Genomic DNA, 24,410 nt, shown 5'->3' with positions numbered 1-24,410 from the left:
TCTTGCACAACTATCCCATTCACAGAGAAAATAGCAGTACTTTGTGTATCCAGTCTGCAGACCAAGCAAGAGAGCAACAACCTTCAAATTGCCACAAAGCTGCCACTGATGTTGGTCATAGTTTATGCACCTCAAAAGTTGTTTCATGTTGTCATGGGTTTCCTTCATATGGACTGCATGACCAACTGGAATTGATGGCAAAACATTGCCATTATGCAGTAAAACAGCTTTAAGACTCGTCTTCGATGAATCAGTGAACAGTCTCCACTCATCTGGATCATGAACGATGTTGAGGGCTGCCATCACACCATCGATGTTGTTGCAGGCTACAGGATCACCTTCCATGAAGAAGAATGGGACAAGATCCTTTTGACAGTCACGGAACATGGAAACCCTAACATCACCTGCCAGGAGATTCCACTGCTGTAGTCTGGAGCCCAACAGCTCTGTCTTACTCTTGGGTAGTTCCAAATCCCTGACAAGGTCATTCAGTTCACCTTGCGTTATGAGGTGTGGTTCAGAGGAGGAGGATGGGAGAAAATGTGGGTCCTGTGACATTGATGGTTCAGGACCAGAAGTTTCATCCTCTTCCTCTTCCTCATGTGACTCAAGTGAGAATGATTCTGGTGCATCAGGAACCGGCAGTCCTTCTCCAGGGGGTACTGGGCATATAGCTGATGGAATGTTTGGATAATGCACAGTCCACTTTTTCTTCTTTGACACACCTTTCCCAACTGGAGGCACTATGCAGAAGTAACAATTGCTGGTATGATCTGTTGGCTCTCTCCAAATCATTGGCACTGCAAAAGGCATAGATTTCCTTTTCCTGTTCAACCACTGGCGAAGATTTGTTGCACAAGTGTTGCAGCATATGTGTGGGGCCCACCTCTTGTCCTAATCTCCAATTTTGCAGCCAAAATAAAGGTGATAGGCTTTCTTAACCATAGTGGTTATACTCCACTTTTGTGGTGCAAAAGTCACTTCACCACAAACATAGCAGAAGTTATCTGCACTGTTCACACAAGTACGAGGCATCTCTGCTCACTTTGGCTAAACAGAAATGTGTCCCTTTGCAAAATCAAACACTGACAAATAAGAGAGCACGACACTGTATGATTTCTAGAGCTGATATAGGGCAATTTGTTCAGCAGAGTGATGTAAGCTTTGTTATGATTGCATCATCCATGACTTCTAGGAATAACATGATGCAATTCATATAATCTATGACGCAATACCAGCTTCAGATTGCATCATTCATTGTTTTGCCTAAAAAGCAAGTACCGTCCAAACCCAGTCATAGATTTATTCATAGATCCAGTCAAAGATGTATTTTAGTCGTTTCTGGTTTAAATTGAGATCCCTTCCCTTTATAACTCACTTATCCTCTGCCATTCCCAAGTCAAGGGTCGTATATACTGACCCAATAGCATATCTTGAAAACTAGAGCCAATCAACAATTTTAAGCATCATTTTCGTTCTCAGTGACCCATAATTAGTAAAGTTTGACTACATTTATTTCAGAAGCATTTTGGCTGTAGAACAGTGTTATATGTCACTACTAATTTAAATCCACAGGGGGCAGTTGAATAAAATCAATTAACAAATATAATATATAGTAATAAATTAATCTTATGTAACTGGCATTTGCACTGCCACCATTTACCCCACCCCACAGTGTACACTCCCCTGGATTTCAGAGTCCTAGACACTTGCATGGGAGCGCTTGGAGATCTGCAGCTGGAGACAGCACGCTGTTAGTTCTGTGTATCAGTCCAGCCAAGGCAACAAGCTGCACAACCCCTCTGACCACTGGAGCTGGCTTCACCACATGTCAGCAGCTCTGGGTCCTGGTTCGATGGGAAGATCACTCTGCCTCTCTTCAGACTCTCTGCTGTGCCCCTTCCCTTTCCCAAACCAGAGTGAGGGTTACTCACTCTGCCTTCACTGCAGGCCCACCTCATTCAGCTCCAGGCACAGCAATCATCTCTCCCTTGGCTCCAGTGAAGCCACCAACCTACCTCTGAAGCTCCCTGCTCAATCAAAGCCACAGCAGGCTCTCAGCAGCAGCTTCTGGCTTCCTAGCAGCAGCTGTTGGTATGGTCAGAGCTCCACACCAGTAATCTGGCTCCTCTCCCCAAAAATGGAGCCCACCGCCTGCTCTCCCTGCACTGCCTGGAAGAGCAAGTCTCTCTCTCTTTCCCCAAGGCATCATGGGAGTTGTGGTCTCTAAGGCTGGATTGCAGCGCACAGGATCTTCCCAACTGGAACCAGGGCCGGCTCCAGGCACCAGCCTACCAAGCATGTGCTTGGGGCGGCACGTGGAGGGGAGCGGCGCTCATCCGGGGAGAGCGGAGCCGCAGCGGGCTCGCCACCCTCCCCCGGCGCTCCAGTTGGTTGGGGAGAGCGGGGCCGCGGCCGGGCTCTCTGCCCTCCTCCCGACGCTCCGGCCTGGGTTGGCAAAAAAGCCAGAGCCAGCCCTGACTGGAACATTCCCAATAAAGTTCAGAGGCCCCTCTAGTAAAGGTGGCCTACATGTATCTCACACATATTGCATTTGTGCTAAGGATGCTGGGCAAAAAGTTATATCACCATTTTTTTCATCAAACATTATTTTGCAGGGGGAAAATGTTGGTTGCTAAGTAAAGATAAAGTGTAAATCTGTAGTTTTAGCACTAGATGATACCAAGTATTGGTAAGTGCAAAGGCAAGGGAACTCATTTTAAAGCTACATAATTTGTGCTAAGGTGGTTTACGCAGTTTGAGAGAGCACTCCAGTAAGAAAAGGAAAGCAAAATGAGTTTGTGTAAGGTTTTGGCTTTGTGAACATTATTTCTTTACTCCACTAGAAAAAAGAATCAGAACTTTGTGGATTCTTTTATAAATTTTTACTAAATAAAAAGGCAGTACTAAACTCCTAGACATTTTCAGATGAAAATTTGGGCCCATTGAAGGTGGCAAAACTCCCATTTTCCCTTTTTGTTTGTTTCTCACCATTCCTTTTCCTCCAGCTTTCCTACTGCTTTGTCCTCTTGAGTCACCACTATATCGTTCATGTTACTTTTGATTGGCAGGATGCCAAAGCAAAAATGTGAAATCCAAAGATCATTCCCACACCAGACCATGGAGAAGTCCAATTCTGAGGACAACTTTGCAACTGACATTTCTGTAATGTATTTCTATAATATCACAAACCAAAACATAGGGTCCAACCACCTACAAATTTTGGGGACATTTAGATCTGGATCCAAGCACTATGATTCAAATCTTAGACCAATACCTGCGCTTATATTAATATTGGATGGGTTTTATATATACAGTACAATCAGCATTCACTAGAGCTGAGTACAATAATCCCTACCCAGAGGATTCCAGCTATAATGCTAATAACGTTTGAGTGTGTGTATGGTGGTTGCCATTACAGCTATCAACCTGGGGTCATAGTACCTTTTCTTTTAACCTGTCACCTTCTTGTGTTGATACTTTGCAGCGAAACTGCAGACTCCTTTCCAACAGACTAAAGTCAACAATTAAGCTTGTTCCTCGAATAACAGTAGCCCTGGAGTAATATAATAATAATCACTCTAACCCATCCGAGGTCTCTGTTGCAAAGTTGGATTTGCTTGTGTCACACATTGGAACTTGCTGCCACTACAAGTAGAAAACCTGCCAGTTTTCCCAAGAAGCAAAGATAATTAAAGCAAAGTCTACAATCTTTAGTATAAAACAGTGGGGTTGATGCTGCATGAAAGGGTATCATGTTTTCCTATTGTAAACAAAATTCTCAAAGGAGGATGCTTTTGGCTTCCAGTATTCATACTAAAAGGATTATTATAAATCTTAGCAGATCTCTGTGCAACAGGACCAACTACATCAATGTACAGTGTTCAAGACAGGGACAATGAAAGGATGGGTTCTAAATTAATTACCACTCTAAATCTTGAGGTCTTGGTGGATAGTTCTCTGAAAAGTTCAGCTCAACATGCAGCAGTGGTCAAAAAGGCTAACAATGTTAAGAACTATTAGGAAAGATATAGACATTAGGATAGAACACGTCATAATGGGACTATATAAATCCATGGTACACCCACGCTTGAATATTGTGTCCAGTTCTGGTCACCTGATCTCAAAAAGGATATCATGGAACTGGTAAAAGTTCAGAGAAGGGCAACAAAGATGATCAAGGATATGGAATGGCTTCCATACGAGGAGAGACTGAAAAGATTAAGGCTATTCAGCATAGAAAAGAGATGACTAAGGGAGGATATCATAGAGGTCTATAAAGTCATACATGGTGTGGAAAAAGCGAATAGAGAAGTGTTATTTACCCTTTTCCATAATACAAAAACCAGGTGTCATGGTTTTAATTTAACAGACAGAAGATTTAATACAAACAAGACGTAGTACTTTTCACGCAACACACAATTAACCTATAGAACTCATTGCTATGGAATCTTGTGATGGCCAAAAAGCCAGATGGATTCAAAAAAGACCTTAGTAAATTCATGGAGGATAGGTCCATCAATGGCTATTAGCCAAGATGGTCAGGGATGCAATCCCATGCTCAGGGCGACCCTAAACCTCTGACTGCCAGAAGCTGAGAAAGGAAGGTGGGAGAGGATTACACCATCGGCCCTGTTCTGTACACTCACCCTGAAGCTCTGGTATTGGTCATTGTCAGAGACAACATACTGGGCTAGATAGGCCATTGGTTTGATCCAGGATGGCAGTTATGTTCTGATTTTACATTTGCCACCAATTTTTTGCATATGCAGTATACTTTTCCCCAACTTGGTTTAAACAATATAGAAGGCTATACAACTCTTTTACTCATGAACATGCTAGGGGAGACCAATAAACTTGGTTAATGCTTCTGAGAACACTACTGCAGGTTGGTTTTCAGTGCAACACATTGAAATTTAGCCATATGATTGATATTAATAGGAGCTGCACAAGTAAAAAACCCACGCCTACTGCCATTGAAGTCAACAGGATTTGGCCTCTTTGAGACACTGTAGTAGGATAAGCATCTTGTGTCTAATCAATAAACATGCATCTGAAGGTATCACTCAGGTTGCCTATTAAATCTGACCTCTCTGTTTCCCTAACAGATCCTCCAAGAGTTAGAATATGGTCCCTCGGTAGACTGGTGGGCTTTGGGTGTTCTGATGTATGAAATGATGGCTGGGCAACCTCCTTTTGAAGCTGACAATGAAGATGATCTCTTTGAATCCATCCTTCATGACGATGTGCTCTACCCAGTCTGGCTCAGCAAAGAAGCTGTCAGCATTTTAAAAGCAGTGAGTCTTCCATTTCTCCTTCTCTCATTCTTCCTTTTTTTCTTTTCTTCTTTTTATTCCCTTGCTGAAAATCGAATTTACCTTCAGGAGTTCAGAACAGTCACCACTGGAAGTTCAACCACAGTTCAGAGTGCTACTATTAGGATAATGGGTCCTGGGATAAATTACACTTCTTGTGGGAAAGGAACAGAATGTTTGTGTTCCTTGCGGTTGTATGCTGTATAAATCTAGGCACAATCATGTTTCAGGGAAAATCACAATCAACTAGAGCTGTGTTATCACTCTGACACTTTACACACTGCATGCTCACTAGGAGCAGGGGAAGCATTATGTAATTAAAGAAACAGTGTCAATGTTTTTATTAGCAGCAAAAAGTCCTGTGGCACCTTATAGACTAACAGACGTATTGGAGCATGAGCTTTCGTGGGTGAATACCCACTTCGTCAGATGCATGTTTTTATTTTAATCCACATATAAACTTTGCCACCCTGCTGCCTTTTTTAACATGTTGTCAAAAAATACTTTAAAGCTGCATGTTGTTTTCCTTACTTGACACAATGGCATTTTTAAACAGATGTTCCCACTATAATGCAAGTAACTTTGCTTTGGTCCTTCACCCCAGGTGAGCTGGGTGATTGACAGAATCTTGTCAAATCCAGGTGGGTTTTGCTTGTCAGGTGGCCAAAACATGTCACCAGGTAATTTTGGACATTCTACTTAATCATCAGTCCCGTACTGCATCCCAGTGGTAAATTTGGGGCTTTCAGTTTGAGAAGAATTTTAAAGGTTGGGTCTTACCATAATAAGGTCTGTATAAGGCTTCATTCTGCAAGTGGCACAGAAAGCTGGAGTGAACATTGACTTGGACAGCACTGGGACAAGAAGCATCATTCAGTGACTCTTTTTATGCGCCTTATTCTTGTCCTTAGCTGAAACAACTCTTTCATGTCTCCTATTATGTGTCATTGCATTTATTTTTCACAAAAATGTGTCACTTATACAATAGCCCTGATTGTGCATCTGGATTTGTGAGTCTTCAGCAAGGTCCGGGCACAAACATTAAAAGCTAGACATCTAGCTGACTGTTTGCACCACAAATGAGATAGACAAATGTAAATCATATGACTCCTAAGAGAGTGAAGGATGGCTCTGAAACTGAACATTTCATGATGAGTTATCATGGCACTTTCTCCCTACCACAAGTGTTTCCATGACAGGGGAGAATATATAGTCCAGTAAGATGTGGATTTTTAGGGAAAGTCCTGGTATAGAGTCATGGGACCAGATAGTTCATGTGGGCATGAACCAAACCCTCAAATTCTAATAGCCCTGAACTTTAGAGAAGCTGAGATGCAGATCTGACTTTTGACAGTGGCCCCTGTCCATAATTAACCAAACAAAAAGCTGGGGCCCAACACCCTGATCTTCATGAGAGTTTAGACACTGATCCCAATGTTACAGCTCAGGTCCATAAATCTTAACCACTCAGAGAAAATAATTCACAGGCCTATTGTGTAAGCTACACATTTTTGTGAAAAATAAATGCAATGACACACAATAGGTTGGTTTCCTGTAATGCTGTTTTGTTGTCAGTTTATAATTCTGGTTAGTCTGTTCTTCTGCCAATATCTTTTGATACTAGCCATGCTTATTTTTACCTTACTGTGATCCCTTGTTGATGTCTTTCTGTTTGTAGTTTGTGCCACAGGACCCTCTGTTGCTGTTTGTAGTTTATCATTAATGCTCTTTTTAAACTCTACAAAGAGAGTTACAACCATAAACCATCTTTTACATTTTACATTTTAAAAAGTATATTCCTGGTTGGGCCAGTTCCTCAGCTGGCGTAAATCAGTTGAACTCAATGGAACTGTGCCAGTATACACCAGCTGAGCATCTGGCCCCTTACGTTTAACAATCTGCTTGTGTCTATGTAGTTATTGTCTGAACATTAGAAACTTGTGATCTTCGTCTAATACTTTAGCCACATTGTCAGATGAAGAACAGGAAAAACAGAGGAAATAGAGAGGCGTCTATGTATTTTACTGCTGAATACTAACAAGGGATTAGCTTTGGAACAGTTTATTTCCTCACATTGTACTCTCAGACATGGGTCTTGTTCTTTAGACACTACATTTTCACAGCCCTTCAAATAGCGTTTGGGGAAAGTTTAACAAAACGACATACATTTACCTCAAATGTAATTTTCAGTTCAGTGTTTTAAATTTTTTAAATTTTTTTGCAAGAATCAATTTTCCATTTTTAATTCCCGCAAAAAAATCCAAGGACAATTTTCCAGTAAACGTTACCAACAGCATGTTACTTATCCTACAAGAACAGATCTTTTTAGGCCTGTTTCTATGAATGTGCAGGAGATGCTATTTAAAATTCCATGCTGTCATGTGAGAGAGACAATTATTCATTGAAATGAGACTATTTACTGCTGATAGTGCTGGAATGCATGATAGATTGTGTAGCAAGCCAGATTGTGCCCAGCACTGTGTTTGTCTGCAAGAGATGGAGAGAAAGGCTTTATCTATCTAGCATACTGCCAGTGTGTTTTGCATTCCCCTCTATACCTGATCCACCGAGGATACAGGTCTGCTCCAGCTCTCAGCCTTGGAGCCTGGTGGTTTAGCTCAGGCTGTAAAGATTTGGAGGTCTGGAGGTCCTTAATTCAATCCACAGTATGGCAGCCATCACATAAGTGGAATTTGGGATTTGAGCTGCTGTGGATTTCAGATGCTTGGGATGAGTTACCTCTAGTTTCCACTGTCTGTGGTCAGTGTGTTACTGATCTCCTTCTGTGCCTGACCATAGAGGATGTGAGTCTGTTTCAGTCCCCTGCTACTGAGTCTGTCTGCTTAGTTCAAGTTGTAGAGATTTGTGTTTAGCACTGGAGGTGTTTAGTTTGAGTCCTGGATGAGCTCCTACTTGTGTGATGGCCTGACATCTTGGCCAACCCCAGAGATTGAACTGGGCACCCCCAAAGCTAAAATTACAGATGGGTGCTGGTAACAGATTCATATAATCTGTGACTCAGGCATAGAGGCAGTCATGTAACCTGCACTGACCAGTGGGTTATAACTTCACTAGCCTTTTTGGGAAAATCTCTATTCTAATCTGTATAGGTTCTTATGACATGCTCATCACCGTAGTATTTGAGCTTCTTCTAGTAATGCGCTAAGCAATGTGACTAACATCTATCACATGTTGTTTGTTTACTCATCCTCTCCACAGAAGGAAAAGTATGTGCTGTTGAGGTCATTTGGGTTTTTAAAAAAATATATACATGTTGCTATGTGTTTGTTAGAGAAGGCCAGGTCAAAGAAATTCGCCTTGCACTTGGAGCAGAAGGTGGTGAGGTTTTGATGGTCCTTAATTCGTGGAGGTGTTCATTCCACAGTCTCAGATTGTCCCCAAGAAACTTCTGTCTCCCACACTGATGAGCTTTACCCTTATTGTAGCAATCTGCCTTATTCCAGAGGAGCAAAGTTGCCAACCACCATTTTCATCCTGGAGTTTTAAGCGGTCTTTTAGATATGCTGGGCCCAGGCCTTTGAGTGCCTTGAAGATAAAGACCAAGACCTTGAACTTGATTCTGTATTCTATGGGAGGTCAGTGTAGAGAACGAATGACAGGTTTGATGTGTTTGTGGTAGGAGAACATGTGCTGCAGTGTTCTGATTCTATACTACTGGGAGTTTCCTAAGTGCTGAAGTCTTCATGCCCAGATATATTGCATTACTGTACTCCAGCTGAGAAGTAGTGAAATGCATGAATAAGTGGTCAGATCATCATCCACCACAATGGGATAGAGTTTCCTAGCCAACCAGAGATGATATAGAAAGCATTACTCATGAATACAGCTATGTGAGAGCTCAGAACCAGCTCCACAAGTACACCTGCACAATGGACTGAATTTTAAACAAAGACTGCTAAAGTGGCTGTGAACTCTTCAAAGTGTTTCCCTCTGTCCACCAGTGTCAACTCTCTATTGCTGCTGTTCAGCTTTAGCCAGCCGTTCTTCAGCTATAAGCTGATCTCATCCAAGCACTGGGCCATCTTGATGCTAGGTCATAGCAGTATGGTCTGATGTGGTGAAGGATAAATGATGTGGTGATAAGCTTACAAGAAGTGGAAGATTGGACAAATGACCAAGAAGGAGTATAAAAATATTGCTCAGGCATGCAGGAGTGAAATCAGGAAGGCCAAATCACACTTGGAGTTGCAGCTAGCAAGAGATGTTAAGAGTAACAAGAAGGGTTTCTTCAAGTATGTTAGCAACAAGAAGAAAGTCAAGGAAAGTGTGGGCCCCTTACTGAATGAGGGAGGCAACCTAGTGACAGCGGATTTGGAAAAAGCTAATGTACTCAATGATTTTTTTGCCTCTGTCTTCACAAATAAGGTCAGCTCGCAGACTGCTGCACTGGGCAGCACAGTATGGGGGAAGGTGACCAGCCCTCTGTGGAGAAAGAAGTGGTTTGAGACTATTAAGAAAAACTGGATGAGCACAAGTCCATGGGGCCAGATGCGCTGCATCCAAGGGTGCTAAAGGAGTTGGCAGATGTGATTGCAGAGCCATTGGCCATTATCTTTGAAAACTCATGGCGATCGGGAGAGGTCCCGGATGACTGGAAAAAGGCTAATGTAGTGCCCATCTTTAAAAAAGGAAAGGAGGAGGATCCAGGGAACTACAGGCCAGTCAGCCTCACCTCAGTCCCTAGAAAAATCATGGAGCAGGTCCTCAAGGAATTAATTCTGAAGCACTTAGAGGAAAGGAAAGTGATCAGGAACAGTCAGCATGGATTCACCAAGGGCAATTCATGCCTGACTAACCTAATTGCCTTCTATGACGAGATAACTGGGTCTGTAGATGAGGGGAAAGCAGTGGATGTGTTATTCCTTGACTTTAGCAAAGCTTTTGATCCAGTCTCCCACAGTATTCTTGCCAGCAAGTTAAAGAAGTATGGGCTGGATGAATGGACTATAAGGTGGATAGAAAGCTGGCTAGATCGTCGGGCTCAACGGGTAGTGATCAACGGCTCCATGTCTAGTTGGCAGCCGGTTTCAAGCAGAGTACCCCAAGTGTCGGTCGTGTTCAATGATCTGGAGGATGGCGTGGACTGCACTCTCAGCAAGTTTGCAGATGACACTAAACTGGGAGGAGTGGTAGATACACTGGAGGGTAGGGATCAGATACAGAGGGACCTAGACAAATTAGAGGATTGGGCCAAAAAAACCCTGATGAGGTTCAACAAGGACAAGTGCAGAGTCCTGCACTTAGGATAGAAGAATTCCATTCACTGTTACAGACTAGGGACCGAATGGCTAGGAAGCAGTTCTGCAGAAAAGGACCTAGGGGTTACAGTGGATGAGAAGCTGGATATGAGTCAACAGTGTGCCCTTGTTGCCAAGAAGGCTAACGGCATTCTGGGCTGTATAAGTAGGGGCATTGCCAGCAGATCAAGGGACATGATCGTTCCCCTCTATTCGACATTGGTGAGGCCTCATCTGGAGTACTGTGTCCAGTTTTGGGCCCCACACTACAAGAAGAATGTGGAAAAATTGGAAAGAATCCCGCGGAGGGCAACAAAAATGATTAGGGGGCTGGAGCACATGACTTATGAGGAGAGGCTGAGGGAACTGGGATTGTTTAGTCTGCAGAAGAGAAGAATGAGGGGGGATTTGATATCTGCTTTCAACTACCTGAAAAGGGGTTCCAAAGAGGATGGATCTAGACTGTTCTCAGTGTTAGCAGATGACAGAACATGGAGTAATGGTCTCAAGTTGCAGTGTGGGAGGTTTTAGGTAGGATATTAGGAAAAACTTTTTCACTAGGAGGGTGGTGAAGCACTGGAATGGGTTACCTAGGGAGGTGGTGGAATCTCCTTCCTTAGAGGTTTTTAAGGTCAGGCTTGACAAAGCCCTGGCTGGGATTATTTAGTTGGGAATTGGTCCTGCTTTGAGCAGGGGGTTGGACTAGATGACTTCCTGAGATCCCTTCCAACCCTGATATTCTATGTTTCTATGATAGGTAGAACTGTGTGTCATCCACATATTGCTGGCACTTGAGTCAATGTCAGCTGACCAGTTCACCTACTAGTTGCATGTAGCCACTGAAAAAGACCAGAGAGAATTGATCCTTGTGGGACTACACAAGTCAGGGGTCTATTGGTGGAGGTGCAGTTTCCCAGTACTACTCATTGGGTGCGTGCCTCTAGGAAAAACTCAGACCATTTTAATGTATTGCCCTGTACCCCTGCCCACCACTCTCAGGCAGTATGGTCAGCAGTGTCAAATACTGTGAGATCCAGGGGGATGAGAATGAATGTCTGTCCTCTAGCCTTTGATAGGAGGAGATCATGCATCAGTGTCCCTAAGGCAATTTCAGTTCCATGTCCTACCCTGAAACCAGATAGTGCCAGGTCTAGAATGTTAGCTTCAGTTAAATGAGCTTGTAAATGGCCTCGACTAGCTTCTATATGAGTTTGTTCAGAAATGGGAGGTTTGACACTGAGCAGCACTTGGCTAGAATCAGTATATCAGAATATTGTGTGTTTGAAGGAGAAGGGGAAGGTTTTTTGCCTGAATGACACTTTGGCTATTTCAGTCAGGAGTTGCACCAGTTGGTCATGACTCTCTTTCACAAGCCAGGAAGGGCATGGGTCAAGTTCACAAGTCTTGGGTCAAGATTTCTTTGGGATGTCCAGAACTTCTTAATAAATGGATGTACTGAATTGTGAAAATGCATGTGGTCTATTTGTTGGTGAGTATAGGTGGAACAGATCCATGCTGCTTGCTGCTTGAGAAGGCTTCTTGGGTGTGTGTGATCTTTTCAGCGAAGAAGGATGATAGTTCTTTACAGCACTTGGTGCTCAGTTCAGATGCAGGTTGTAGGCACTCAGCACTGGTGAAGTGGTTTACCACCCTGGATAGCATTTTGGGTCAGGATTTGGCAGCCTCAGTGGTGGTTGATAGGAAGGTTCTCTTAGTTTGTAAGACAGCCTCATTGTAGGCTTTGACGAATTTGTTTCATCTTATCTGAATCAGCCTTTTTCCCCTCACCATTGGCACACAAGCTTCTGCTCCACTCTCTTCATCCGGTGCAGGGTGTCAGAAAATCACTGAGATCTGTATGAGCAGTGGGGAAGAAGAGGCCATTGCGGAGCCAGTGTGTCAATGGTTAAGGCTAGTATACAATGATAATGAGTCACTTTACTCCTTGTCCTGTGGGTGGAGTGCTGCTGTCCTTTAGCAGTCATTGGAATTTGTTGGGAGTGTTGCATGAGTCTTCATGGTTGAATCAGGATCATTGGTCTTTCGTGTTGCCTCAGATACTTGTAGTAACACCAATAGAGCTCCACCAGTAGTAAGAAGAGTGGTAATGCCTGTGTTGATGGGACATGGACATTTTTACAGTGTCCCCTAGACCAACTCAGAGGCCTGTTTCTCTACCCTTGCTCAGAGCAGGTCTTGATGACATAGTGGTAGACATACCAGTGCTCTGTCTACACTAACACTCCCACCACTGTTACCACCTGAGAGCTGCACCAGCTGTAGTGTGGCTGTGGGAGCTGTGTCACCTTGCACTCGTTTACAGGAGTTGGGCACACTCAGAAGAACTACACAGATCTGGCACCCCAAGTAGTGCTAGATTTCCCAAACAGGGTGCCTCATCCCCATTCCCCTCACAGTTGCCAACAGAGTGGCCCCACATGGAAAGGAGAGGTGCACCCTATGGAACGATGACACAATGACCGTGTTCTCCCTCTGTTCCAAGAGATCTGGTGCCTATCTATAGCCCCCTAGGAACTTCCACTGGAACAGTGCATCTCTGCACCCTACTGCTGGCTGTGCCTCAATATACCAGCTGAGTCATAAATGTTTACCAGCGTCCATATTATTCCAGCAAAGGTCTCTATTCCTTGCGGTGACTATATAGGAAGCACTTTTGTTCTCCTTGAATGACAAAGTATGAGATTCATTCCTTCTGGCACTCAGTACTGGTCTTGCAAATTTCAGGATTCCCAAGCTGCTGGTCAGGTTCCTATGCCACCTTCTCTGTGTCTAGTATCTAGTATCAGAAGAGGGAAGCTGACTTGCTGCAGTCTCTGCTCCTGCAGAGGGAGGGGATGGCTGAATGGGAAGCTGTATTGTGCGCCTTATCTCTGGGTCACCAATGTTGGAGGAATAGGGCCATGAATCGCTGAGTCACTACAGAACTATGGAGGCCTATTAATCTGTCTTGCTTGTGTTTAAAGCTGGTTCTAGAAATTAAAAGGAGACGATCAGATAGTTTCAGCTCCAAATTTGACCCTACTTTAAAATTGACCTGATAGAAAATATTCTTCACATTCCAACAGTAAAATTTGCAAAAGCACCTAAGGTACATTTTCAAAAATGACCCGAGGCCAGATTTTCAAAGGTATTTAGTCACCTAAAGCTGCAGATAGGTGCCTAGTCGGATCTTTAAAAGCACCTAAATAGTTGATCTCAATGGAGGTAGGCACCTAATCTGCTGAGATGCTTTTGAAAATCCCACTGGGTGCCCATCTGTTTCTTTAGGTGCCTAAATACCTTGGACAGTTTGGCTGTTAAACACCTAGCTGCCTAAGTCTCATGACCTACAACATCAGATTCTCATTTACACTACGACCCCTGTACACTGCCAGAGTGGTGCAAAGGTGCTTCAATGTAACTGAGCATTGGGCCCGTGGTATTAATTTCAATTTACCACTATGTCAGCAAGAGTCCAGTCCTGCTCCCATTTAAATCATTGCGAGTTTTGGCATCAGCTTCACTGGGAGCAGGATCCAGCCTCAAGAAATTAAAATAAAAAAGCAATAGCTATAACTAACACATGATCCTGTGACTTGTTATGACTTTTTATATGGTTCTCCTGCTGCATTGGCACCATCCCGCCAGGTGGCAGTTGATAGGAAGGTTCTTTTAGTCTATAATTGTATTGACAATTACATCATCAACGATGCTTTAGCAAACTAGGAGCTAAATAATCTGCACTGGCTTGTACTCCATAGAAAATAGAGGGGAAATGAATTGATATTTATCACATGGAAAAAGGACAAAAGGGGTAGTAGGATAATGTCCATTTCAGCCTTTTAAGAGATTACAGACTATGGCAAACATCAAAAATACTTTTAAAATATTTTCATCGGTATCATTTCATCAGGTCTCTTCACCGTCAGTATCTACATATGAGTCCTATTAGGTTGTGGGGTAGAATACTAAACTACACTAATTAGTAGCATCTTAATCCCCTGCACTTTAAAAAAAAATACTTGTGCTGATGTCTTGGTTGCCTGCAGCCTGGCATGAGGGTAGAACCAGATATAGACAGAGACCAGCTTCTATTGCTTTGATATCTGGATTACACAGTACAAGAAGCATATCATATGGCTTCCATGTTATTCTTCTCCAGGGTGCACTGTGGCTGGTTCCTGGTCTCCTCTCTCTCCCAGTCACTTAGCTGCTCCTGTGTGTAAAATAAAGCAGAGGAACCTAGGAATGCATTTTATGGTTTTCTCAGTATATCATCATCTTTTGACAAAGTCTCTTTCATAAAAAATGTTTTTATTTCCCCTAGGAGAAAATACAGGCAGTTACTGACATCAGACTTGCCTTCTATTGGGGAACCTGGAGAAACAGTGAAAATAGCTCACTTCAATTTAAGACTAAGCTGGAAGTGCTGTCCTTGGGATGGCTGATGTGTTGTTTGGAACCACAATGTACTGCACGGAAGACGTGCACTGTACCTTTCAGAAGATAGTAGGTTAGACTCCTATCAATTGCTGATCCAGCCATGGGTCACATGTTCATTGGGAGAGACCATTTTATGGGCTGCAGTAACTGCTTATTTAGCAGCTGAAATAAAATTTACAGGAAACAAAACAAAACCCTACCAAAACAAACTTCACTGCACACACACGTCTCCCTGTGGAGAGAGAATGAGAGAGAACAAACAGCACGTGACAGATGTTAGTCACATGGCTTAATTCACTACTGGAAAGTGCTCAGATACTAGTTGATGGAGGCAAGATGAGAATCGGTGTAGAATAAAATAGTCACTTTTATATTCTTATGATCACTGTTCTGAAGCAGATAAGCTGTCTTCCATGTGAGTTCATTGTGAGGTAGGGTTGCCAATTTTGGTTGGATAGATTCCTGGAGGTTTCATTTTATGATGTAATCTTTCATTAAAGATTAATCTTTAATTCCTGCAGACTCCAGGACAATCCTGGAGGTTTAGCAACCCTAATTGTGAAGCAGTCTACACAGATTATCCTGTAAAAAAACAATGCCCTATCCTCTATGGAGGATGTTAACGATCCCACTGCCGTATTTGTATGAATATTTGTTTGCTCCAGGGCCCTTGGCCAATTTTTCCCTATCACTCATGGTTATGGAATATGCTGTGCAGTGGTCAGTTGTCTTCCTCCACTGTAGAGGCTGTTTTTCAGTCATCTTGCAGTTTGTGAAGCACTTTGGATGAAAGGCATGACAGGGATGTAAAATATTACTGCTCTTTCAAGAGAAAGGCACATGGAAGTTCTCATCCTAGTTCAGACAAGTCAGCAGTCTAGTCCTATCTGCTGTTTCTGACAGTGCCCTGTACCAGTACTTAAAAGGAAGGTGCAACGAAAAACAACATGCACCTGGCCAGCTGTGTAATACTATGCTGTTGGGGGAGGTTTTCCTCTCCCTTGTTGGTGATCGCTCAGCATATTTCCTGAAGCATGTGAACAGGTAACCTGGTAGCTCAAATAGTTTCAGATACACTGTTTATTCGTATCAGGGTAAAACTCTCTAAACCTCCATGGAGCCTGAGACTTTATATGTGGCTGTCCTGCTTGGAGGTGGGTGGGTGTATATGCACTCATTTGCAAACTCCAGCCCACATCTTGGGGGCATGAAATGGGGCTGCACTGCCTCCACTCTGCAGCTGCTATAGCATCTCCTACCTATAGGCTAGAACAGCAGCCACTGCACTTTCTTTGTACCTTGCAACTGGATCTGCGTAAACAGAGATCCAGAGGCCCTTCTTTGTGGCTTCCCCTGACAATCTTCTCCATACTAGCCTGCTTCCAATATAGAGTGGAACTTCCCAGCGTAACAATGGAGTGCTTCTGACCTCTTGACCACTGTGCCTTTCCTTCTGCCTGTAGCTCCCATGCATCCTTTCCACCACCCCCATTCCTCTCACTGGCACAAGGCTACCAGGTCGGTACAGCACAGAGGGATATTTCACCCACACATGCCCAATACTTTCATCAGTCCTTGCTAAGCTCTTTGCTTCAGTAATAAGTGAAAGGTTGGGACTTCTCAAAATGCTCATTGTAAAGGGTTATTTGAAATTACTGCTTTATCTGTGGGGTCCACTTTCTCTAAGTTAACTAGATCGCTCAAGGTAAAACTACACCGTATTTATGGGAGAAGCCACAGGAACCAATAGCTGGGGCACAGATGTTTGTGTAACTTTGCCCTGGCCAGCATACTGGAGATAAGGGAAAATGTATATGTGCAGCTTTCCACCCGACATAACCACGTTTGTCCTTGGCTGTCCAAAATAGTCTTATGTGTATGGTACAAAGAAACAATAAAACCATATTGTTGTGAAAATGTGTTGGTCAAAGGAGAAAGATATTGAAAGGATTATATGAATTAAAACCTATTTTCCTTGGGTATGATTCTGCTGTGGGATCTATTCTGGCTAAGGAAGGTTGTTGGGGCAGAAGAATGAGCAAAGGTCATGGCTTTGTGCTGGCAGAAAATGCAAAGATTGTAACCTTAGTTTTAAAATAGAAGGAAAAGTCAATATGTTAATTCTCATTAAGTTTATTTTCTATCCGAATACTGTTAAAAAGCTGCAAGTACTGGTTTAAGAATTTGTAAAGATAACAAAGCACCAAAATACCCATGAAGCTGGTTGTTTGCCATTGGAAATTATGAGGAAGGATGCTCTGGTAATTGGAAAAAATGCAAAACTCAAAGATTTGCAATTAATAATATTTAACTAAAAGTGTTAAACTATTTTAAAACCCTGATCACTCTCCCATACTCAATTACACTGCATCTATAGAGAGACAAATTTGTAAAATTTCATGGAAGAATCTAGCTCACTCACATGTTGGCCAGAGTGACAAACTCCATGGGGCCTTATTCTCTCCAGTATCATTTACAGCCACACAGAATTTGTTTTGATAGTGCTTTATATCCACTTTACATGAGTGTGACTACATGCAGTGCATGACTTTTTATGGGAACACCCGGAATCATATTGTTTTCATAGACGTCATGGTCATGAAATATTTATTATCTTAATTATGACTCTTAGAATCTGGCCCTTATTGGGAGCAAGGGAGAGAGGGGTAGCACCTATGCAGAGGCCTCCTGGCAGCATTATACCTGCAGAGGCCAGGAGCAGGTATAATGACTCAAGAGGCACTGAGTAGAACTCACTATCGGCAGCTTTTGCTACACATGGAGAGAATAGTCATAGGCTGTGTTCTCTTCAGCCAAGTCTCTTGTGTACTGGCTCTTGTGTAAGGGCGGTGCAGAGCCAGGCCCCAACCCACTCCAGGATGAGACTACACTCCCTCTGGCAGCTGCTTAGAATGTGACTTAGTGTCCTCCAAGCACTGCCAGTGCAAACAAATACATTATGCCTACATGCTTTGTGGGAACTTTGGGAACTAAGGACAAGGTCCCTGCACCTTTTCTTCCATCTCCAGCATGTGTGCTAGAGCATCTGTATTGTGATCCTATGTATTCAAGAAAAGCAATTGAATTAACAGTTAAAAATCTAAAATCATATTTATGGCAGAGCAAACCAGAGTGGCTAACATAATAGCCTCCCTGAACTTTTATCCTTAAGATGACTCTGGAGGGTTTAATAGTTTGTTGCTGCATTTACCAGTTTTGTCTAACACTGGAAGTTGAAGTAGAAATCTGAAAGGGAGTCTATTCCCAGCCAGGTGAAATTAGGATATTCCTGAAATTTTTGAGGGAGCCTTTTCCCATGAGATTTACAGGTAGGAGTCTCAGATGAGTTTGCCTGGAACCTCTAACCCCTAGAGGGAATCCTGTCACTCAGGCAGGAAATGCAGCCCTTTCTAGGAGAGTATCCTTAAGGAGCTGCACTGAGAATGTGTGGTTGGATTGCAAATAATTATCAACCATATGTCACTAATATTTTGTAACTTCTCCTTTCCCCAGTTTATGACAAAAAACCCAAATAAGCGCCTAGGTTGTGTGGCGTCGCAAAATGGGGAGGACGCGATTAAACAGCATCCGTTCTTTAAGGAAATTGACTGGGTTCTTCTAGAACAAAGGAAAATCAAGCCACCCTTCAAACCTCGGATTGTAAGTAGCAGTTTGAGTAAACTCTGGAGATAACTTGGTTAAAAATTGTTGGTTTCTTTTGCTGTATTAAGAAACTATGCACGTGGTGCAGAAATTAGAAGTTGAAATAACAGAGTAAGTGCCTTGCTGAAGAGATTTCCCTGGTATTGGTTCCTCTGAAGGTAAGTGTCAGATTAGAATACACTGTAACATTTTTCTATTCAGTCTCTTTGCAAACTGAAGAGAGCCCAAGATCCTATTTTGAAGATTTTCCTCAGTTTCTATGGATATCTCAGTCTGAAGAATGTGCTTCAAGTTATATACATTCTCAGTAGGAACTATGCAATAGTCCCACCTTGGTAAACCTTTGTGGTTGTGGTGTTTGGGAAAAAGTTCCTGATTACATCAAATAAAAAAATATAAAAAACAACAGGACTAAAGGACTAAAACCAATAAAGGAAAGAAAAATGTTTAATGGTCTAGTTATGTCCAGATACCTATCTAAGTAATAATAAAGTATCATATTTTAAATTAACAAATGTAAATAAACATCCATCTCTCTTGCTAAAGCAACCGAACCCAGGCAAAATAGTTTTCAGTATTCTTTTCTTCCTCTAAATGAAAATCACCAAACAAATGAGATTTATTTATATTTTACAAAAATGTCAACTTTTGGGCTAAGAATATGTATGGCAAATTTTATGATGAGGTATTTGAAAACATTGGCTTAGAGTCTAAAGAAAGAACAGACTCTTGACTATAGCACTGCAAGTATGGTACTTTTGTACCTAATCAGACAATATTATTTTCCACTGGGTGCCAAAGCTTTGGAAACCCTCATGCTCCTTTTAATTTTGTTCCCTCTTTATTGTACTGTTTGGTCTTGTCTGCAAGTATGATCAATGTTCTGTTGGTGTCTTTCTTCAAAGAGTTTATGAAGATATTAAAAAACATTGGGCCCAATGAATCCAAGTGTCGTAAAAATTAGGTGCAGAAAAGACCTATTAAGTCATCTAGTCTGTCCCATTTGTCTATGCAGAATTTTCCTCTGTGGGATAACAGTGAGGGTTCATATATCCCAAGTGACTGGGCTTTCACCACTTCACTGGGAGAATATACCACTACCTAATAGATTTCACTCATAGGAATATTTCAAAATCTAAATCTAAATCTTCCCTTTTCTAATTTCATCCAATTTAGTCCAAGTTTTACCCCCTTGTACTCTCCTCCTTAATTTCTTCCTATTCATTGTTCACACCCATCAAATATTTGTAAACTGTTAAGTCTTAGTCCAGGTTTAGCCAACCTATATATATCTAGCTCTTTTAACATTTCCACATAGACGTGTCCTGTCATCCCATAATCATTTTTGTTGCTCTTCTCTAAACCTGTCCTGTTTGTCAACATTTTTCTAATAATGGACTGACCAGAACTCAAGGTAAAGTTCTAAATGAATCCACACTTGCTTTACCCCAGGCCACCAATATCTCCCTATTTCTCTAGAGATTTCTGAAACTAATTGCCAATGATCCAGTACTTCTGTCAGCTATTTTCCCTTAATACCTCAGGATGCATATTACCTACTGGTAGTTTTTCATACATTCACATTTTCCAGCTATTCCCTTATCTCTACGTTATCAATAGCCATTTTGCAAGATCTTCATTATTTAATTGTCCAAATGAATTTTTGTTTTTCTTCTTCTTAAAAACCAAAAGGAATTCAGTATCTCAGCCATTTTGACTGATCATTGATATAATCCCTCCTAATATGTTAATGGGCCTTCTTTCTTTCTGATAATTCTTTCTCTCCTAATATATTGCAAAAGCCATTTTTATTTCCTTTCACACCCTTTTGATAGCATTAGCTCCTTTTGCATATTTGCTCCTTTTTCCTTACATCACTGTTAATATTTTTGTTTGGTTACCTCTTCCGTTTCCATTGAGATTTGTTGGTGGTCTCTAAGCAGTTCCTTGTAAAGCTAGGTGTCAACTGGTGGCTACTGAAATACTTACTTGTAGGGGTGATTGTATGTGGCATCTTAATTATGCTGGTTTTTATGATCCTTCAGGCTGCTATCACAGTGTTGGATTTCCATACTTCTCATCACACCTTATTCACCAGCTTTCTTAGTTCTCCAGACTTTGCCTTCCTGAAACCTAGTAGCCTTGTATAACTGCTTTCTGTGAAACCTTTCCTTACAATGGTGAATTCAAATTTTTTTTAGTCTGGTCTATTATTTTCTCGTTCTCAATCTGTTCCTCCCTCTCAGTAAAAAGTATATCAAGGATAACTTCTCTTCTAACTTGTCTCTATCAATTCTTATAGTTAGCATCTCCCCACTCTGAAAGTGCACCATGCATAATTAATTACACTATGTGATTATTTTGTACCGGCTCCATAGGTTTGCACCTGTTTGGTTTTCCCCGTTTTAGTAGAATCCCCAGGCAAGATCATCTGAAAGTTTTACTCCACCTCTTAATCAGAAAAGTGATATCATTTGGAAAAGAAAATTGTGACTTGTATTGAGTGTTGACAGAAGGGTTACACAATGAGAACATAATTATAAACCGTGCAACCTCAAAGTCGGAGGTACATCCAGTGAGATTCAGATGGGTCAGTGTTGGGCCAATAAAATTTAATATCTTCATAAATAATCCAGAAGAATATTTTATATGGACATCAATCTAGGAAAAATTGCACATACATTCAATAAAAGATGAAAGGGAGAAAGTACAGAAGACTAAAACAAATGGAATGGAAAGTATATAGAATTCCTCTTTAAATTTGATTCAGTTTAATAAACTTGATTGTTTTCAACCCTGACAGAGGCACACTTGAAGTGCTCTACAATGTTTAACTTCTTGCAATTCTGTGAAGGAAATATTGATTGATTAAGAATGTCATCTAAAAATGTAAAAGGATAAAAGGGCTTGATATACAACAGTGAGGTTAGGAAGACTTAACATAGTGAGAACACCTTTGAGCCAAGAGGCCTGATTTGTAGTCAGAAAATAGGCACACATTTACATGCACTGTGAATGCACATAGCTGCAAATGCACACAACGCCTATCTAGTCATGTGTGCATCAAAATTCCAGATTTGCATGCACATATATAGTTGTGCCTATGCAAAGGAGGCACATATTTACACAAGTGTGCAGCTGTTTTCTGACCAAGACCTAAGATGACTAAGGGGGATTTTGCTATCTACCTGTGTCATAGATACTTGAGGAAGTAAGAAAAGAGGGATATTGATTTAAGTGAATTATGGGTAATAAAATTACAAATAAAGGCCTTAAATTTAAAAAAAAAAAAAAAAAAAAAAAAAAGGGAAACTTAAGACATTAGAAAAAATGGTCAGACACTGAGGTCAGTAGAATAATCTGCCAAAGGAGGTGACTGGGGCATCAGCATTAGAACTAATTCTGACTAAATATCTAGAGTAAATTCTGACTCAGTTATATCTATGTTACCCCAGAAATCCTAGAAATGTGGGAGAATTCCTGACAATCCTTTCCATCCTGTGATACTGGAGTGGGAGAGGGGAAATATATAAGCCCTAGGCTAATTAAAGGGTGGTTCCCTGTAAACTAGGGAGGGTTGCTATAAAACCTCCTGCTTCAGGCAGTCAGAGCAGGAGGAGGAAGGAGAGAGGACTGGAGCTTGGAGGTGTGTGAGATTTGAGAGACCAGATAACCGAAGTAAAGGAGACCCTTCCCCGGCAAGGCAGGGAGACTCCCTCCCCCAGCATCTAAAGACCGAGGGTAACCCCACCCAAGGAGGAAGAGGGTAAGAAACCTACAGGTGTTAAGAGGGGCTGGGACTCAGAGCGAGGCGCAAACCCAGACCCTTCCCCCACTTCCCTCCTCTACCACCTTCCTGGGCCAATAGCGGGGCCCTCGGTGCCCAAGAGCAGTGACAAGGTGTGGCTTCTTAGCCCCCCCACACCAAGAAAAGCACAGAACCCACCAGATGAACATCGGCCCAACTTGTCACAATCCATACTGGCTTTTATTCTTGATCCAAAACTCATTGATATCAATGCCAAGAGAGACTCCCATTGAATCTGTTGGGCTTTGGATCAGTCCCTGTTTCAAAGAGGGCAAAGATCCCTCTGCAGAGTGATTGAGGAAACCATAGCAGCTATTAGAAAGGACAATATCTGGTGTAGGCAGTAATGGTCATGCTCCCAATCTCTTCTACATTGGTCCAGTATGTCACTTTCAGCTCTACCAGACATTAGAACTGATCTTTGAATCTTCCACTTGGATTTGTAAGAAGCAGCTGCATGGCTGTTCATTAGCCAGCCTTTCTGTATTTACACCATTACAGAAAATATGATTTATGCTCGTTACAAGCAACTCCGCAACTTTCATGGAAGTGCAGCTTCCAATGAGGTTTATGAAAGTTTATTCAGCCAGTGGTTGTACCCAAGTAAATTACCTTTCTAAATTAAAAGGATATTGTCAAGGATTTTCCATCATTTTCAAAATGAGTTATTGATTCTAATGATCCCTTGGAAGCTTAAAAACGCATATCTCTTTCCTAAACTATCGCTGGCTTTCAGCCTTGGGATGAAAATCATCCAGGCACAGAAGACCCTTCCAAGTCCATTTGCACAGGGGGAGCCATTGGCAGAGCAATATAAGCGAAGGGCTAAGCAGCAGACTACTAAGAGTGACACAGAGTGTAGCATAGTTGTGGGTCAGGGAAGAGCAATGGGATCCACGCTTATGCAGGTGAAGTGAATTCCTTTAGTGTGCTTACTGTTCTAGTTCTCTAGGTGCTTCTCTTGCATAGGGATGCTATAAGGTTTTGTTTGTTTTTAAAGCAAAAATAGTATTGAAGCATTTGTTTGGGGGAAAATAATAGAAATTAAATGGATTTTGCAAACTGAGGTAAGGAGGAAGGGTATGTTAAATCTTGGGCCTGGTGACCTTGATAGTGTCTCTTAAGGTTTACTTCCATTATTCTTAGAAAGCTTGTGCTTGAGTTTCAAAGAACTTCTTGAATTTTCTTGTGTCATAGAATTCATCCCTGCTGCTTTTCATAGAGAGACAAATTAGATGATTATAATTGCACTTTCAACCTTAAACCCTGTCCTCCAGAATAAGTGCTAAGGGACAGTTCACCCCACCAGGCACAATACTCCCATATTGTGTTAGCGAAACCCTAGGATTCTTCCATTTGGGGAGGCCAAGTTTTCTCCTATCTCCAGCCGTAGGGTGTTATTGAGGCTTCCAACAATGAAGCCCCAAGAACCACAAAGGCCTCAAGTATCCAGGCTGGCTTTCTGCTCTCCATCCCTCTCTAGCTGCATGGCAGCATGGCCTTTGCCCACTAATCTGATTTGATTAGATCATTCCCCAAAAGGAGGGGTCTCCACTGTGAATGAGAAAATTGGTGAAAAGCATTCATTTGTCCGCAAAAGTCGCATGGGTTTCCAGTGTGGTTGCATTGCTGACCGACCACCTCCCACACATCAGTCCATCAAATAGTGAAGCATCCACAAAGGGATTTTTGTGTGTCTAGGGGAAAGGAAAGAATGGTACTATGATCCAGGATCCACTCTAGCCCAGTCCCACTTGCCCACTGAAGCTGGGGGAAAGTTCTAACTCTAAATTCACAGCTCACCTGGGTGAAGTCAGTTGGAGCTTCAGATGTACAGCATCTCTGAAAATCAGCCCTTTATTCTTTCTTCTTTTTCCTGTATAATTAACATGAACACAGTAAAATTACTACTTAAGTAAGATT

General features: G+C 42.0%; 1 protein-coding gene across 3 annotated transcripts in view; it reads left to right on the top strand.

The window, feature by feature from the left end:
* The window catches only part of PRKCE (protein kinase C epsilon), a 503,064-nt gene that overhangs the window by 457,270 nt on the left and 21,384 nt on the right, over positions 1-24,410 (top strand). For 2 of the 3 annotated variants that reach the window (XM_054023147.1, XM_054023146.1), the window contains 2 exons: positions 5,109-5,297; positions 18,530-18,676. In XM_054023147.1, the coding sequence (XP_053879122.1) occupies positions 5,109-5,297; positions 18,530-18,676 (336 nt within the window). The remainder of the gene's footprint in view (positions 1-5,108; positions 5,298-18,529; positions 18,677-24,410) is intronic. The other variant, XM_054023148.1, reaches the window with a different exon arrangement.

Source organism: Malaclemys terrapin, chromosome 3 (genome assembly GCF_027887155.1).
Source record: "Malaclemys terrapin pileata isolate rMalTer1 chromosome 3, rMalTer1.hap1, whole genome shotgun sequence".
In the NCBI taxonomy this organism is placed as follows: Eukaryota; Metazoa; Chordata; order Testudines; family Emydidae; genus Malaclemys; species Malaclemys terrapin.
The sequence above is the reverse complement of the archived record's forward strand: the minus strand, read 5'-3'. Positions and strand labels throughout refer to the sequence as shown.